Here is a 17,704-nt window from a genome sequence, read left to right as displayed (position 1 = left end):
GTTATCCCAGACTTTAACTGGAGAGGGAAGGTAGAGTCAGCACTTATCTACTTGTTAATTCCTAAACATTTTTCCCTTGCTCTTGCCCACCCCGCTCCCTACTCTCCTGGTTGCGCCTCTTCTCTTCAAGACTCCCCTGTAGAGGGCACGCAAGCTCTACCGCTTAACGTGCCCCACTTCCGTTCGCCGTCATTCTTCATCTTGCGCATGTGCATACTTCGCTTCCCCCGCGGCCCGTACCCAGTTTAGGTGGCTCGGCCGAAGATTGCGTCCATTACGCCTGCGCAACCTCAGCCCCGCCCCTCCACCGCCTTCCCCGGAAACGCTTCTTTCCTACGCGGTCGCGGCTCCGCCGCTGTAGCTGGATCTTTGCCTCTCTAGGCTGGTAGGGCTTCTCCTCCATGATCCTGTCTGTCAGCGCTGTTTAGGGGGTCAGTCGGTGAGGCTGGGCCGTCTTCGGACACTTCGACCCTCGAGTCCGTCACCGGTAAGTGGACCCCGAAGAAGCCTGAGGACGGGCGGGGCCCGAGCAGCCGGAATGGGCAGGATTTCCCCTTACTCTGGGAATGGGTCTGTCCGCCCCGCCCTCACCCCCGCTCCCGGAATGGGTTCGCCCCCTCCGTCCCAGTGCCTCCTCCCGGGCGGGGCGGCGTTGCCATGGTGACGGCTCCCTGGCTGAGGCCCGGCGTGTGTCCTCGCAGGTGCCAGGGCGGCCCGGGGCCCATGGCGCGGCGGCGCTGACCCAGGCCCCGGGTGGCGGCCGGGCCCCGCGGGCCGGCATGGCGGGCCAGTTCCGCAGCTACGTGTGGGACCCGTTGCTGATCCTGTCGCAGATCGTCCTCATGCAGACAGTCTATTACGGCTCGCTGGGCCTGTGGCTGGCGCTGGTGGACGGGCTGGTGCGCAGCAGTCCCTCGCTGGACCAGATGTTCGACGCCGAGGTAGGGTCTCTGGGCCAGCGCGGGCGGAGTCTCGGCCTCGTCGGGTGTACTTTGTGGTCCGACACTACTGGGCTCCAGACCTGGCTGGACCACCATCTTCCTTTGTGGTCCCGGGGAAGGGATCTCATCTTTCTGAGCCTCAGGTGCCCTATCCATAAAATTTAGTGACTGTTAACAGAAGCAGATTATTCAAAGGAAAGGGCCTGGATGTCAAGGAGCAGCTTTGCGTTCCAGGCAACCTGATGCATCTCCTCTCTGACACTCCGAGAAAGTGACTTCACTTCCCTGGGCCCCAAATTCTCAGGTGCCAAACGGAAGAGGGGGGTGGATAAAAGAACATTCACGGAGGTATAATGGAAACTGCTTAGACTTTGGAATCAGGCCTCCGTTGAAATTCCACTTACTAGCTGTGTGATGTGGGCCAAGTGTTGTCCCCTCTGAACCTCAGTTTTCCTGTCTGCAAACTCATGAGACCAGTAGTGGAGAGGTTATGGACTGCAACGCAGAGAGCCTGTACTTTGGATTCAGAGAGGTTTAGCGTCCAATCTAGGTCCAGATATACTAGCTGTGGGACTCTGGGCAAGTTGCTTCACCTTTCTGAGCCGGTTTTCTCTTCTGGAAACTGGGCAGAATAATTCTCAGCAAAATGTTATGAAGCCCAGAGACCCCAGAGGTGCCCAGGAAGATGAAAGTGCTTTATAGTCAAGGAGGGCTATGAGATCTTCGCATCTGAGAGGCAGCTGTGGTGTATGGTAATGAGCACAGCTCTCAGAGCCAGGAGATCCGGAATGGAATCTTTGCTCCTGCTGCTGCTTCTCTGTGTAGCCCTCGGCAAGGTAACAGGAGATTTCTCACCAACTCACCTCTGTCATTGTGGTGCAAAAGCAGCCAGCATCCGTACTACGCAAATAGGTGTGGTAGCATTTCCCTGGGACCTTATTTACAAAACTAGGTGTCTGGCTGGTGGGGCCTCAGTTTACTGAACCCTGTAATTGACCTTACTCTTGCAGTTTACTGACTGTATCACTTTGGGCAAGTTACTTCTCTGAACTTTTGCTTCTCCTTTGTAAGTCTCTTCCCGGCTGCTGTTTGGGGTCCAGTGAGATACTCTAGTGGAGGTCTGTGAAAGCACCTTGTTGGAAATAAGCTGACACACAGATGCAGGGACCTATTTTCTTTTGTGTTCTGGGAAGAATGATTGTTCCTTGGGAGGTCCTGGAGCCTGGAGCTCTGCCAAGCCAAGTCACTTTTCCAGCATATTTCCATTTGTGATTCCCCCTCAGATCCTGGGCTTTTCCACCCCTCCAGGCCGGCTCTCCATGATGTCCTTCATCCTCAACGCCCTCACCTGGTGAGTATCACCAGTGTTGCTCTCCAGCTTTTGGGGGTCCTAGCACTGGAACTAACTTCCTCAATTTGGACATGAGACAGGCTGGCACTTATTCCTGGGGCATGGTGGACTAAAGTGGGTGGCAAAGGCCGGTTCTGGGACTGGCTCCATTATAGGGCTCCTTCCATTGCTGTTTGACTTAGCTGGAAAGCTCTTACATCATTCTGCATGCCGCCTGGGGGTTAGCTTCCATCTGAGATCACTTCCCTGTTGTGGAACGAGGTGAGGAAGGGGTGGGACTGGGGGGTCAGGAGAAGTCGGTTCTGTTCTTGGTCTGTGTGCCATTGGCCAAGTTACTTCCCTTCTCTCGGCTTCGGGCACCTCGTTGGTACACTGAGGGGTTTGGCTGGGTAACATTTAAGGTCACCCGTGACCATTGCCTGCCCTTTGAGAGGCAGTTTAGCATAATGGTTAAGATCTCAGGCTGTAGAGGCAGACTTACTTGGCTTTGAATCTCAGCTTCCCACTAGTCTCGTGACTTTGGACAGGTTGATCTCTCTAAGCCCCAGTCTCCTCCTTGGTAAAATGAGGCGAATAATATTACCCATTTCATAGTTTTAAGGGTGAAACGAATTCATTCGTGGGAAATACTTAAAACAGTACCTTGCACATTACTATTCTTAACCTCACACTGGAGACTGAAAAACGGGTGGGCTGACTATGACCTGAATTTGGCTCCTAGATTATGCTCTGTTTTACCATCCCCCAAGTGGCATTTAAAATATTTTTCCACTGAGTTGAAAGTCAGGATATTTTATGTTAAAAAAATAAATCCAGATTTCTGGCTTCTCTTGGAAAATGGGAAGATTGACTGATCCCAGGCCAGCCTTCCGGCATGAGGATTTGCCCAGCTGCAGGTCGCTGTGGTCCCCACTTTGGATGGTCCACGTGTGCCTCAGGGTGCTGCAGTCCCCACCAGTCCCTAGGATTCCCCTGGGTGACAGTCGCCATTTCTCATCAAGCTTGTACTTTGGTTTTTCTTCTGCCCAGCCCGATCCTCCCCCCGCATTGCCTGCCAGCTCTCTCTAGGCATCTGATAGTGGAACCCCCGCTTCACGCTTCTCTTGCTTGCTTCCCACCACTATGCTGTTCTCCTAATTGTCCCTACTCCCCAAATGATCTAAGGCCAGGACAACCCAGTGACAACTCACTGCTGTCCTCTCCCCACAGTGCTCTGGGCTTGCTGTACTTCATCCGGCGAGGGAAGCAGTGTCTGGACTTCACTGTCACTGTCCATTTCTTTCACCTCCTGGGCTGCTGGTTCTACAGCTCCCGTTTCCCCTCGGCGCTGACCTGGTGGCTGGTCCAAGCCGTGTGCATTGCGCTCATGGCTGTCATCGGGGAGTACCTGTGCATGCGGACGGAGCTCAAGGAGATCCCCCTCAACTCAGCCCCTAAATCCAATGTCTAGAATCGGGTCCTTTGGACACCCTGCTGGGCACTTGGCGCCCTTCCCTCCCGCCCTGCCCCCCAACACCTTGGGCTGTTTAGACTCTCCAGACGAGGTCCAGCCCAGGTGTGAGAGGAACCCTGGAAATGTGAAGTCTTGTTGGTGGAGAGATAGTGAGGCCCTGTCAAGAAGGCAGGTAGCAGTCAGAACCACAGCCGCAAGAATGGCCTCTGCCTGCTGAAGCGTTGCTATCTGGGAGGTCAGCAAGGGGACCTCTTTCAGGGTAATAACAGAATTGGAACCATGTCATTCTTGAGCCACTATACCTGTCACCAGCCTGTTATTTTAAAAAAGAACCAAATCAAGGATATCTGATTGGAGCAAACCACTCTTCTAGTCATCTGTCTTACCTCCCCCGAGACAGCTGTTACCTTTGCCATGTTGCTGAACCGCAGCTATTCTGTTTGGAGAAACACTTGGTTTCTGGATCCATAGCCACAGAGAGGCAGAGGTGCAGAGGATTAGGCTGCCGTCACGGAGAGGACGGCAGACGGAGGCATCAAGCACAAGGAAGACGCACAACCCGTGTCCTGCTGCACGCATGTGTGCACACGCCCATGAATCCATGACTAACTTTCTTCCAGTTCTCTCTACTGCCAGCTTTCAACAGAGCAGGCCATAGGACCCGGAGAAGTCCCAGCATTGCTCCTGGTCCACCCCTCACGATAGAGTCACTGCCTCTTCTCTAGGAATGACTAGGCACCCCAGCTCCCACCGGGTCTCACTTCTGGCAATAGTTCCTTTTCCCTGCCTTACTGGGAATTCTACAGTGGGAAGGGTATGATGGGTGCCGAGAGACAGGAGGCCCAGCCTTCCAACTTGAGCTGTGCTGGGAGTGCTGAGGGAGATAGAAATTTGCTGCTAAGATTTTTCTTTGGGGTGGCCTGTCCTCTGTTAGGGGCTTGCAGCTGTCCCTCCTATGTACATAAATACAGTATTTTCCACGGTTCTGCCTGTGCTTACTTTGTAGTGCTGCATGTGGGCCGGCGAGAGACCCACACGGTCGGACGGGGAGCTGTAAAGAATGACTAGGTCACTTTCTCTCCTAGACCCCAGATTATTCTTTCATTTGGTTAAAATACTAGGTGTGGGGAACTCCTGTGTCCTACCCCCTTCATCTGCAGCCTCCTGTGTTATGTCTTGGGTGAAGTGCCATGACTCAGTGTCCTTTCTCTCTTGCCATTGATTTCTGAATGTGTCCAGTGGAACACACTTGGTCTAGACCCACTTCTGTATTGAACCCATCAGTATTCCTCTTTGGGTTGCCCAGAGCCTGCCCAAGAGAGCAGTCAGCCTGCAGCTTACAGTGTTAGGTCTTCACAAATGGGTTTTGCTCTCTGCCCAGGAAGCCTTTCTAGCCTCCTGGGCCCCAGCCCTGCAGAAAAGGGAGGTGAGGCTGACAGGATGAAGGTTTAAGACTGAACGTGCCTGAGTGGAGACGGGAAAGTGCGAGGGTGAGGCACCTCAGTCACTTGGTGCTCTGGCCAGGCTGGAAGGAAGCAGCTGGTTAATGGGACTCGGATCCTGGCTACAGGGTCCCGGAGGTTGGACCAGCTGAGAAGACTCCCCTCGGGTGGATGGATTTCCCCCAGACATCGCAAACCATAAAGGCATGTGGCTAATGTTATTTCGGGTAGGGCACCAGAGCACATGTCATGTGGCTGCAGTCTCCCCTGGTCAGCTGTGGGCTGGTTGCCCCAACTGTGTTGGCTCACCTCTCTGGGAGTTTCCTTCAGAGAACTGTGCCTGTTCTTCTGCATATCTTCTGTAATGATGAATCTTTGCCCCTTGAGTGGTAATTTATTTTTGCCAAAGTTGGCCAAACTTTGCCCGGAGTCAGGGGAGCCGATTTCTTTCCTCCAACAATACAGTGACTGAGCTGAATGACAGTTGGGGGTGAAAAATCTGTGACCTTAATGAAATTGTTACGATTTCTAAAGTGACCATAAAAGCAGTGTCTAGAGGCAAGTTCCTGAGAGAACTGGGCAGTGGCAGGAACACGTTTGTCATGTTAGTAATAAGTAGCTGTGCAGGTCGCTGTCCATTGGTCGCAGGTCCAATGAGCGAGACACCATTGTTTCCCCAAGTAGCTGTGCTTAATAGATGTCCGGCAGTGGGCTAAGTACTTCACATGTTGCTCACTTAGTCTGCATGGCAACACTTGGAAATAGGAAGGAACCGTCCGTGTCTTACAGATGAGGAAACTAAGGCATTTGCCCAAGGTTATGTGTTAGGAGCTGGCAGACCCAGGATTTGGGCTCTGGTTCTGACAATAAACTCGTTCTGAAGACATTAATAGTTAAAGGACGTGCAAGTCTGTCACTTCATAATCCTACCTCTGCATCCTACTGTATCGTTTTAAATACAAAGGATACGTAGTGCTTTGTAAACATTGCGAGCCTTCTAAGAAAAACTGGTAGACGACATATGAAATATGGCCACATTTCCAAATGAACAGGTAACTGCAGGAAGTTTTTATTTCCAGAGGCTAAGGGAGAGTTACCACCACCCAGCCACGGAGATGGCGTTATCTCTTGACTTTCTAGGGGTCTAAAGTCTGAACCTCTCTTCATCCCACCCCCCTTCCCTGCCACTTCCCAACTTCCCTTTGGAGAAGAGAAGTGGAGATGAGTACATAGGTGGTGCTCAAAGTCATTTATGACCCAGAAGGAAGATGGGAAAGGAGAAAGGGTTGTCTAACTCAGAGGGTGCCCCTAACCCCTAGTTCTAGGCAGCTCTTTCCAGATCAGAGCTAAATGGGGGCCAGGATGGCAGCCAGCAAGTGGGGGGTGATGGGGTGGGAAGCTCCAGGTCCCCATGAATCCTATGGGGGCACAGCTCCTGTGGACGCAGAGTTTGTTCGACTGCTCAGTGACTCCCAGATCAGAGTAACTTCCTCTGGCAGTCCCCAGGGGCAGTCTGTGCACAGACATGGATCTCCTCCCTGTATCTGTAGCCCAAGGAGCACAGAGCCTTAGGGGCAAGGGAAGTGGGGGTGGATTCAGAGCACAAAAGAGGCCCTCTGTGGAGAGGGAATCAAAGCCTTGCTTGAAGGTTTCTGTACGAAAGTGGCAAGTGGTGGTGAAAACAGCCTTGAGCCAGGAGTGGGTCCAGATTTCTGAGAGTTTGGATCCCTGTCCTTCCACTCCCAGGGCAAGGCAGAATTGTAGGGGCCAAGGCTAGATGACGAGAGAGCCGCACTGGAGTGCGGGGTGAAGTCTTGGGTTGCGTTACTAGCCGTGAGGCCTTGGAAAAGCTGTTTAACTCCCACCCACCCCCGCCCCCACCCCAGCGTAGTTTTCCTTGTTTCTAAAATGAGGATAAGATACACCTCTCTGTGTTGTGAGGATTCAATGAGATATGTGCAAAGCATTTAACCAGTGGCTGGCATCCAGAAATCTAAGCAGTTACTGGGCCACTGCCCCATCCCTCCTCCTTTTATGGAGGAGACACCTTTCTTCCAAGCCTCAGTGTTTTCAGCTGTTAGATGGGGAGGTAGGCTTGCCTGTGATCAGGGTATACCTACCGAGTACTGCACTCCTATGTGCCATGCACTGCAGAGTGACTTATTCTCACTTAATCCAATGCGCGAGGCACCATTATTTCCCCATTTTGCAGACAAACTGAGGATTAGGAGTAAACTACTTTCCCTAGCATCACACAGCTGGTGAGAAGCTAGGTCTGTCTGCCTCAACAGCCTCATCCTCTGCACATTCCAATCATGTTTAGTGGCAGGTGGTTCAGAGTAGGAGAGGGACAGTCTCTGGAATCCAGGTGGCATTATATCAAAATGTCGTGAACGTGAACCTAAGATTGGCTTTTTAACAAGCAGCTAATTCCCTTAAAGGTGAGCAGTTAGGTAAGTGCTCGAGTGGGAAGCAAGGGGCTTTATTATTGCACAGGTCCAGGAAGAAGGCAGGAAAAAAAGGACATTTGTTCAACACCCTACAAACTGGCTTTACCTGCATCAAGCCTGATTTGCACATAGCCCTCTGGAATGGATATTAGTATCAATCCCTATTTAAAAAATTTTTCTTATTACGTTTCTTTATTTTTGAGAGGCAGAGAGACAGAGCATGAGCAGGGGAGGGGCAGAGAGAAGGGGAGGGAGACAGAATCCGAAGCAGGCTCCAGGCTCTGAGCCGTCAGCACAGAGCCCCATGTGAGGCTGGAACCCATGAACCGTGAGATCATGACCTGAGCCAAAGTCGGACGCTCAACTGGCTGAGCCACCCAGGCGCCCCATATCTGTCCCTATTTTATAAAAAGATGAAATTGGCTCAGAGAGGTCCAACACTTTAATTTTTCCCACAGTTAACTGGTAGGGATTCATTTCTGGAGTGGTTTGTGATCTCTGAGATCTGTTGCAGCCTCCTGCCCCCAAAAAGCAAGATCTAACTGAGCCCAGAAGAGAAGCCTCAGATTGGAGTGGTCAAGCACAGGGAAGGTGGTAAGGGGACAACCCAGCTGTGGGATTGTGGGAGGCACGTTGCCTGAGGCCCAAGTGCCTGCATCCTTGCCTCCCTGCCACCCCACCCCCCACCCCCCACCCCCGCCCAGCGCCCAGAGGTGCCCTGGACATGACAGATCTGCAGCCTCAGATGGACACAGACACAGTCCATCAGCTGACGCTGACCCTGGACCCAACTCTGACTGTCTATGCGGCAAAGCGGTAGCTGCCAGTCTTGCTCAGGCTCACACCTTACCCACTTGGGGTCCCCTGGGCGGGCTCCCATGAGGACGAGTGCAGGGGGTCCCCAACACGGTGTGTTTTGGTTGGGAGCGCGCTGCCCTGATTGCTTGCTGACAGCGGTTGGGACAAACCTTCAGGCGAAGGTTGATGAAATGGAAGGGGCTTGGGGGGGGAAAGATCGAGTAGGGGTGATTTTTGAAGACTGATGGGATTGAGGATGTCCAGCAAAAGAACCAAAATGGCGACGACGCAGGAAGTGGGCCGGCGTGCAAGCCGGGCAGAGAGAGAGCTTGGAGTGGAGGCTGCGGGGTGGAGGCGGCACGGGGAGTGGCGCTGTAGAGGTAGGGGAGGCGGGAGTGGGGATCGTGGCGCCCAGGCGCCGGCTCGCGGAGAGCCGAGCGGGGCGGCACCGAGCAGCCCCACACCCGCAGGCTCAGGCTGGCCGTGGCCGCGCTGCTCAGGGCTACGGGGTCGTTCTGTGCCTGTGCAGGCCCGTGCAGGCCCGCTGGGCGCAGTCACGGAGTGGAGCGCTGGGGCCTAGGAGGGTGCAGGCGTGTCCCGGGGAGGCCCTCCTGCCCTTCCTCCGCATCTAGGCCTCTCCACCACTGTCTGGGTCCCTCCCGGAAGGGCTCTGCGCCCCTCGATCGCTGCGCTGCTTTCTTGAGGGTGCCACACCGCGCAGCCCGCCTCTAGGGGAAGATCCCCAGAAACCTCGGCTCCCTGGTTTTTCCTCTCCCCAACTGCGTGTTCAGGGCTATGGCTTCTGCAGACAGGGGGCGACCGGGCTTGGGATTGGAGGGTGGGCGTGCCGTGTCACCTGGGAGCTGTAGGGAAGTACTGACTCGGGGCCTGACTGGGTGCTTTCCTTGACCCAGGCTGGGCACACTTAGAGGCTCAGCTGCTGCCGGTTTGTTGACAGCCGATGCTGCAATAACCGGGCCGCAATCCGCGTGAATACGGGCTGGATGCTCCCTTGTGCCTTTTCCTTTCTTCGGAAGGTGGAATGGGGAGCAGCCAGCACTTCTAGATTAGAGTTCTGGCCCTGCCACCCCCTAGTCGTGCGAGCCTGGCCAAATCACCTTCTGTTTCGGCGTCACGGTCTCCTCATCTCCTTGGCTTGCAGGGCCATTGTGAGGTACCGGTCACCCAGAAAGCACCTGACAGATGTTCCCTTTCTGTGACTTCATAGAATGCATCCTTCGAGAGGCCAGCTCACAGAGGTGGGGAGGGGTGTAGCTCGCTGGCTTCTGGGTGCCACGTTCTAGACTGACCATAGGGACCTGGGAATGGAGTGGAAGAAACGTAAAATCGTGATGCACACTTTTTCCTCCCCACCTCCGCCGAGGGCCTCTTTCCTCCATCCTTTCCAGCCCCAAACAGGAAGAACTGGCGGTAATATTCTTCAGTCCCTATGGGAGATTTTATTTGTACACTCGTGAATTTTCCCGCCCATCCCTCCCGCTCAGATGATTGCGCCGTCTGCCGTCTGCCGTCTCCGTTGTCACACCTCTGGCTCCTGTCCAAGGTCACACCACCTGTGAGCAGAGACCTTGGTGTTAGGAGCCAAGACGGCCGCTAGGGGGAGCTGCCGCCCCGGGAGCGGGCTCAGGGACCAGGGCGCCCCAAGTCCAGCAGGTTGGGGATGGGGGTTTTGTGAAGGGGAAGCCTCCCTTTCAGCTGGATCCCCAAGCCCATCCGCCCTTCCTCTCTTGGGACCTCAACTGGTGAAGTATTTTTTCTTTTTCTTTTCTGTTCTTTCTCTTTCTTTCTTTCTTTCTTTCTTTCTTTCTTTCTTTCTTTCTTTCTTTCTTTTCACTAAGGAACTTTTTGTTCAGAGTCAATCTTATTTGAGGCATGAATAAATGCAACAAATGTGGGTGATAGTTTGGTCTAAGGGGAAAGGATACAGCAGAGATCTACTTGACTGCCCTCCCTTCCCCCCCTTTGGAAATCCCTGAAGTCCCTTACTCAGACTCCTGACTGAGATTCTGAGCCATAGCAGTTGTGGACCCTCCTGAGGCCTCCAGGCAGTGAGATGACCCACCTTAGAACTCACCTTCCAGTGCCCCTCCCCAGAACCCCTGCTTGGATCTTGAGAGGCCCCAGCCTAGTCATCTCCCTGCCATGTGGCCTTGGTCAATGGCTTCCCCCCAACTCTCTGGGCATGCAGGAGGAGCCCCCCCAGCACTGCTAGCCACAGTCCCCAAGAGTCTGGATCATGAGCCCCTGACTCCGGGACCCATCTCCAGGCCTCCCTTGGGCCCAGGTCTCACCCCGGCCTGGCAGTGGTGTCGTCACACTCTGTACGGATGGCACATGGGCAGCTCGAGTGACGCAGAGCAGAAGCGCGTGCAGCAGCGCTTGACCCAGCGCAGGGTGGACGACCTGCACATCACCCGAGGCCCGGGGAGGTGGATTCGGGTGGGCAACCCCTCAAACCAGATCCACTGGTCAGCTGCCTCCAGCTGCTGCTTGTCCCCCATGGGAGTTTTGTGCTGGTAGGTCTTCAGGAAGATGACGCGGGGTTTTCCTTTAGGTGATTGCCTTCCCTGGGCTCCAGGGAAAGCGGTTAGGCCATGATCCTTCGATGTCTGTGGGAGCTCAGGCTTCATCTGCTCTTTGCCCTGGAGCACTGCTGCAGGTGATTCCTGTGCCTTGTTCCTCTCCCCCAACCCCTGCTTGAGCTCCCCTGTGGACTGTAATTTCTTGGATTCCAGTGTCTTCTCGGGGCACCCAGCCTCTTGGAGCTCTTCATTATCTTGTTCCACTCTATCGCAGACATTACTGCTCCTGGCAGGGGGAGGGAAGACAGTCAGCAGAGCAGGACCAAGGCCCTGACCCTCCAGCCCTGAGAGAGTTGCTATGCGGCCAGCTCAGGGGGGAAAGCTAGAGAGGACCAGAAGAGAAGCTTCACCACCAGGGGATGTGCCTGGAGGCACAGGATGGGATAAGGATGGGCGAAGGGCCAGGAGAGGTTGCTAGGACCCCTAGGACTGTATGTTGTCTGCATGGGCTGCTGGCCAGGGTTCTTCCTTTCTGGATTTCAGGTGAAGGGGTGAACTAGTCCAGTGTTTTCAAATTGTGTTCCAAGAAACCTTAAGGTTCTGGGGAGGTATCTCAAATGCCCTCTCCGCTCTGAGAGGGGCAGGGTGAGGGCAGGATACCTTTCCACCCAACAACACAGCTGGGGCTTGAGGACAGATACTTGAAGAGAGGTTGTGCTGCTTTGAACAGGTTGGGAAACTGTGGGATGAGATAGGCCTGACCTTACTAGCTCAGTGTTTCCTGATTGCCAGCATCTAGGAGGCCAGCTCAGAGTGAGGAGCCCAGAGAGGGGGTGTTAACCAGAGGTATTCAGTGCTGGCAGGAGACCTTCCCCAAGGGTGTCTGTTCTCTGTAGAGAACCATTGGGTTCTCTGCACAGTGGTGGCACTGTCCTAGCTCAGTGTGTGAATCAGTGAGGACTCAGCCTCAAGAGAATGACAGTACTGTTAACGGCCACCATTGTGACTGGAATGCCTGCTCCACGCCAGGCCCAGGACTCTCTCACACCAGTTCCCCAAAGTAGGGGGCAGCGAAGTGGCCGAGTGGCTTTGCAAGCAAAGGTTTTCAAGGTTGACAAACTGGCGTTCAAATTCGCTTCTGCCTCTTACCATCTGTGCGTTTGGGGAAAGAAATTCAACCTCTAAGAGCCTTAGTTTTCTCATCTGTAAAACTGGGATAATTCTATCTACCTAATTGTGAAGAATTATGTAACTGGGAAATGCTTGTGAAGTGCTTAGCATATACCTGGCACTTAGCAGGTGCCTAATGTCAACTTTCTTAATATTCTGGTGTGATTTATGAGGAAGCCAAGCCTTAGTAAGGTGACTGGTCTGCAGGTGAATCTCTGCATTGTGTGGACTTGAGGGTGAGGAGGATGAGCGGCCCCTCTTGCTCGGGTGGTGCCCTGGCTGGTGGTTAGTCCCATAATTGGATGATTGTGACCATGATTAGGACCACAGCTCTGATATCACACAGGAATGGCTTCAGATCCTAGCTCTGCCACTTACCAGCTCAGGTAGCTGGGACAAGTCGCTTTATCTCTTGAGCCTCAGCTCCCCATCAGTAAAATGGGGCTAATAAATACCTTTCTCACAGAGCCTTTGTAAAAATTAGGTTTCCTTAATTTCTTAGCATATATAGATTGTGCCTATTCCTAGTAAAGATAGCTGTAGGGTCTGTGGTGGGGGCATGGTGGGCCAAGCTCACCTGGTGGAGATCCCAAGGATCTTCGGAACTCTGAGCAACGAATTCCAACACCTTTTGGCCAAGTTATGCAGTTCTTGGATCCGGGGGTTTGAGCTCTTGAGCAGCTTCAAGAGCGACAAGTTTTTTAATACCTGCCGGGGTCAAGAAACAAGGAAAAGAGAAGCTTCAGCTTTCTGTAGTCTCTCACAACCCACCTAGACTTTGGCTCAACTCAGGTCAGGGCTGGGCCTGGTGACTTCTGGGTCACTAGAAGCCTGGCAACCAGGAGGGACCAAAATGGGGCATCTCACCATCTTAAGTCGGTTCCGCCTAATTGCTTTGCTGACAGGTTGCGGTATCTTGTCCTGTGGTTCTTCATCTTGTAGCTGAGAGAGAGACACAGAGAGACGGAGAGACACAGAGAGAGCGCTAATATAGGAGGAATCCCCCTGAACACCTCCATTATGCCGTTCCATTTGGCTGAGCGTGGTTTGACCAATCTTAGCCTGGGATTTTTGTCTTGGTTTGGGGCAGAAATGGGGAGCCCATTCTAACTCTCCTGATCTCTCTTCACCCTTCACCTCTCCCTTTCCCCCAGGCTGGATGGCCCCTGCTCTGGGTGTGGCTGGACCCCCTCCATGTCCGTTCCCAAGTCCAACCTTGGAAACCATTCTATCCTTGGGCCTTTTCCTTGCTGATGGACTCATACTGGGGCCGTGAGGCCTCAAAGACAGATATCTGGGGCAAGACTGGAATCAGGCACCACCTGCACCCTGCCCCTCTCAGTTCGGCCAGCACTCAGGCTGGCTGTCAGGAGGGCTGTGCTGGAGCTTCCAGGGAGGGGGGCTGTGACATCACTGAAATTTGTGACAGCAGCAGAGCTGAGTCTCCAAGGAGTATGTGTGTGGCAGGGGTGGAGGGTGAGGAGGAAACTCCCATTTGTGGAAAACCCTAGTAGGTGCCAGGTAGAGGCGTTCTCTTACCTCCCTGTGAGGTAAGAGAATTGTCTCCTCTTTTTAAATAAAGAAGCCAGGTCTCAAAGGGGTTAAATAATTTACTCAAGGCCACACATGTGGATAATGGTGGAGCTGGAAATTGAAGGTCTGACAGTCAATGCATGAAACCAGGGGTTCCCAACTATGCTCATCTGTTCTCTCCCGTCCTATGTTGACTGTGCACGTGCTACATGTCAGGTGTTGTTCTAAGCACTGGGATAAAAGAACATTCTTCCTCTCAAGGAGTTTACGTTCTGCTGGAGGGGAAACAAAACAGTACGCGTGCTTGTAAAGAAAAATGTGTTTACCTATGTGTGTGTATTATAAGTTTTACCGATACAAATATAAAATAATAAAATTCTACAATACTCTTTATTGTAAATTCCAAAGAGCCAGTTCATTCTTAACAGTATGCTTTTCCTGGGTCTTGCCTAACTCCTATCCATAGCCAATCTATGGTTGTTATGGATGAACAAATGTAGCTCCAACATAAATGTTGACATTTTCAGGAGGAAGAAAGTAAAAAAGTGAAAGAATAAAATGTTGGAATTTCACTTATTCACCAATGACATATCGACTTATTTGCTGTATTGGATCAGTTTTCAAATACCGGCAGTATGTTTTCTCAATTTTTTTTGGTGTGTGTGCTGTTTACAATGTAGTAGCTAGAGACAGGACATATGTGTTTACATTTAATTGCATTATTAACATCTCCTCCGTTAGATGTTAAGGCTAGACCATGGGTGGGCAAGTTTCTTCTGTAAAGGGCAAGATAGTAAACAGGTCAAGCTTTGCAGGCCATATAATTGTACCTGCTCAGCTCTGCTATTGTAGGGTGAAAGCAGCCACAGATAGTATGCAAATGAGTAGGCATGGCTGTGTTGCAATAAAACTTTATTTACAAAAGTAGTTGGGCTGGATTTGGGCCATGATCAACCCCTGGTGCAGACAATCGACAAAATAATAAACCTGATTTATAACGTACCTATGTTTGGGTGTGAATACTCCTACCAGGGCTGAATTCAAGCTACCAATGAGATGTCACTGAATAGAGAATTGAATGGAAATGCATAGTTGCATATGATTATATATTTCCACAACAGTGAAGACTCTCAAGAACATAGATAATAAATAGCAAAAGGTAGCAAACAATTACGAAGTGATGAGTTTGAGCATTTTTTGCCTTTGTTTTTAATATCATTAATTTAATTAAGTTTGTGTAATTTGATTTTTAATGATGGCTAGGCGTAACAACCAGCCAGCAGAGCTTGTAAGAGTGTAATAGGCTTTTGCAAGCTCTTATGAGTCAGTTCCAGCACACCACTGTCCTGTCAGAGGGAAATAAGTGTGGGAAGAAAAGTAAACAGGGCAGAGGGCAGTGGGAGAGCAAAGGCAGAATGTTTGCCATATTAAAATGGATGGAACGGGAAGCATTCACTGACCAGATGAGATGTGAGCAAGGGCCCGAAGGAGGTGAGAGAAGGGGAGACTAGTGGCGGCAGGAGATGAGGACAGGGAAGGGCTGTGGTGAAGAGCAGGGAGAGATGAGGGCTGCTCTGAAGGATCTGCCTAGCTGGCCACATCAGGAATTGGAAGAGCCTGTGGAACACAGCTTCCCCGGGCACCACCCCATTCAGCCGGCCGGTCTGATACCCAGCCGAGTGTGAGAACCACTCTCCAATACACCGCCTCTAGGGCGGAGACACGTGCGTAGAGGGTGCTTAGCTCTGCCTTTTAGGGGTGATGGACCAAGCCTAGGCTGCAGAACAACTTCGTGCATGTCAACGTCCTTTATTATTAGGGCGAAGGGGGGAGGTTAACATGCTGTGACCCAGGCCAGAAACCTGGAGGTGGCTTGAGAGGGAAGCTGTGAAGGACACTCGCTCTCCCCTCTCCCTTCTGTCCACCCCACTACTCCTGGCTCCTCTGCCTGCTCAGGCTCAAGTTTGGCGTTTTTTTTTCACTCAGAAGAATGCCCTCAACATCCACTCAGTTATTGCATGTATCAATAGTTTGGGTTTTTTGTTGTTGAGTTTTATTCCAGAGTATAGAATGTACCACAGTTTATTTAACCATTCCCTTACTGAAGAACATTCGAGTTGTTTCTAATTTAGAGCTATTACAAGTAAAGCTGCTGTGAACATTCATGTATGGGTTTTTGTATGGACATCGTTTTCATTTCTCCATAAGGAGTGCGATTGCTAGTGTCTGTTTAGTTTTCTAAGAAGACACAAACTATTTTCCAGAGTGACTATATTATTTTACATTCTCACCAGCAACGTATGAATGATCAGTTTTTTCTGCATCCTGATCTGCTTTTGGTATGGTTCCTATTTTTTATTTTTATTTATTAAAACTTTTTAAAGTTTATTTATGTATTTTGAGAGAAGACAGAGGGCACAAGCAGGGGAGGGGCAGAGAGAAGGAGAGACAGAATCCCAGGCAGGCTGCACGCCATGAGCACAGAGCCCAATGTGGGGCTGGAACGCACAAACTGTGAGATCACGACCTGAGCCGAGACCAAGAGTTGGATGCTTAACTGACTGTGCCACCCAGGCGCCCCACTATGGTCACTATTTTTTAAAATGATTCTCATAAGTGTGTAGTGATACCTCATCATGGTTTTAACTTGCATTTCCCTCATGGCTATTGATGCTGAACATATTTTATTGTGTTATTTGCCATTTCTGTATTCTCTTTGATAAAACATCTGGTTTTTGTCCATTTTCTAATTGGATTGTTTGTCTACTGCTGAGTTTTTTTAAATTAATTAATTAATTATTACTTAAATCCAAGTTAGTTAACATACAGCGTAATAATGATTTCAGGAATTTAGTGATTCATCACTTACATATAACACCCAGTGCTCATCCCAGCAAGCACCCTCCTTAATGCCCATCGCTTGTTTAGCCTATCCCCCCACCCAACACCCCACCAGCAACTTTGAGTCTGTTCTGTATATTTTAGAATCTCTTATCATTTGTCTCCCTTTCTGTTTTTATCTTATTTTTCCTTCCCTTCCCCTATGTTCATCTGTTTTGTTTCTTAAATTCCACATATGAGTGAAATCACATGATATTTGTCTTTCTCTGACAAACTTATTTCACTTAGCCTAATACACTCGTTCCATGCATGTTGTTGCAAATGGCAAGATTTCATTTTTTTTTTATCGCTGAGTAAGATTTATAATGTAATATAGTAATATTCTATAATGTATATTGATACATCTTCTTTATCCATTCATCAGTTGATGGACATTTGGGCTCTTTTCATACTTTGGCTATTGTTGATAGTGCGGCTATAAATATTAGGGTGCATGTGCTTCAAATCAGCATTTTTGTATCCTTTGGATAAATACCTAGTAGTGCAATTGCTGGGTCGTAGGGTAGTTCTATTTTTAATTTTTGAGGAACCTCCATACTGTTTTCCAGAGTGGCTGCACCAGTTTGCATTCCCACCAGCAGTACAAAAGGGTTCCTGTTTCTCTGCATCCTCATCAACATCTGTTGTTGCCTGAGTTGTTAATTTTAGCCATTCTGACAGGTGTGAGGTGGTGTCTCATTGTCGTTTTGATTTTTATTTCCCTGATGATGAGTGATGGGGAGCATATTTTCATGTGTTTGGTAGCCTTTTGGATGTCTTCTTTGGAAAAGTGTCTGTTCATGTCTTTTGCCCATTTGGATTATTTGTTTTTTGGGTGTTGAGTTTGATAAGTTCCTTACAGATTTTAGATGCTAACCCTTTATCTGATATGTCACTTGCAAGTATCATTTCCCATTGCAACATTGGTTGCCTTTTAGTTTTGCTGACAGTTGCCTTCACTTTGCAGAAGCCTTTTATCTTGATGAGGTCCCAATAGTTCATTTTTGCTTTTGTTTTCATTGCCTCTGGAGACATGTCAAGTAGGAAGTTACTGAGATGGAGGTCAAAGGGGTTGTTGCCTGTTTTCTCCTTTAGGATTTTGATGGTTTCCTGTCTTATGTTTAGGGCTTTCATCCATTTTGA

General features: G+C 50.7%; 2 protein-coding genes across 4 annotated transcripts in view; one reads left to right on the top strand and one right to left on the bottom strand.

The window, feature by feature from the left end:
- The first annotated feature begins 297 nt into the window (after positions 1-297).
- Positions 298-17,704, top strand: part of SYS1 (SYS1 golgi trafficking protein) — a 35,411-nt gene continuing 18,004 nt past the window's right edge. Inside the window, exons 1-4 of one of the 3 annotated variants that reach the window (XM_045444459.1) lie at positions 301-487; positions 702-941; positions 2,225-2,292; positions 3,502-4,730. In XM_045444459.1, coding sequence (XP_045300415.1) covers positions 780-941; positions 2,225-2,292; positions 3,502-3,742 — 471 coding nt within the window. In that variant the 5' untranslated portion in view covers positions 301-487; positions 702-779 and the 3' untranslated portion in view covers positions 3,743-4,730. Of the gene's footprint in view, positions 488-701; positions 942-2,224; positions 2,293-3,501; positions 4,731-17,704 lie in introns of those variants that run through there. The other 2 variants (XR_006703143.1, XM_045444460.1) reach the window with 2 other exon arrangements.
- TP53TG5 (TP53 target 5) lies at positions 9,579-16,777 on the bottom strand. Its single transcript, XM_045444457.1, has 6 exons — positions 13,364-16,777; positions 13,016-13,090; positions 12,726-12,856; positions 10,748-11,264; positions 9,810-10,009; positions 9,579-9,685 (listed from the first exon to the last, which is right to left on the bottom strand). The coding sequence occupies exons 1-4, from the start codon at positions 13,409-13,411 to the stop codon at positions 10,769-10,771; spliced, it is 750 nt and encodes a 249-aa protein (XP_045300413.1). The 5' UTR covers positions 13,412-16,777; the 3' UTR covers positions 9,579-9,685; positions 9,810-10,009; positions 10,748-10,768.

The sequence above is a fragment of the Leopardus geoffroyi genome, chromosome A3 (assembly GCF_018350155.1).
Source record: "Leopardus geoffroyi isolate Oge1 chromosome A3, O.geoffroyi_Oge1_pat1.0, whole genome shotgun sequence".
Taxonomy (NCBI): Eukaryota; Metazoa; Chordata; class Mammalia; order Carnivora; family Felidae; genus Leopardus; species Leopardus geoffroyi.
The sequence above is the reverse complement of the archived record's forward strand: the minus strand, read 5'-3'. Positions and strand labels throughout refer to the sequence as shown.

Bases quoted from the DNA above. Each gene is read 5' to 3' on its own strand.
- TP53TG5 (XM_045444457.1), bottom strand. From the start codon at position 13,411: ATGAGTCCATCAGCAAGGAAAAGGCCCAAGGATAGAATGGTTTCCAAG. The intron at 13,091-13,363 runs GTTGGACTTGGG...TCTCTCTCTCAG, and splicing joins AGGATAGAATGGTTTCCAAG to CTACAAGATGAAGAACCACA. The intron at 12,857-13,015 runs GTGAGATGCCCC...TGACCCCGGCAG, and splicing joins GGCGGAACCGACTTAAGATG to GTATTAAAAAACTTGTCGCT.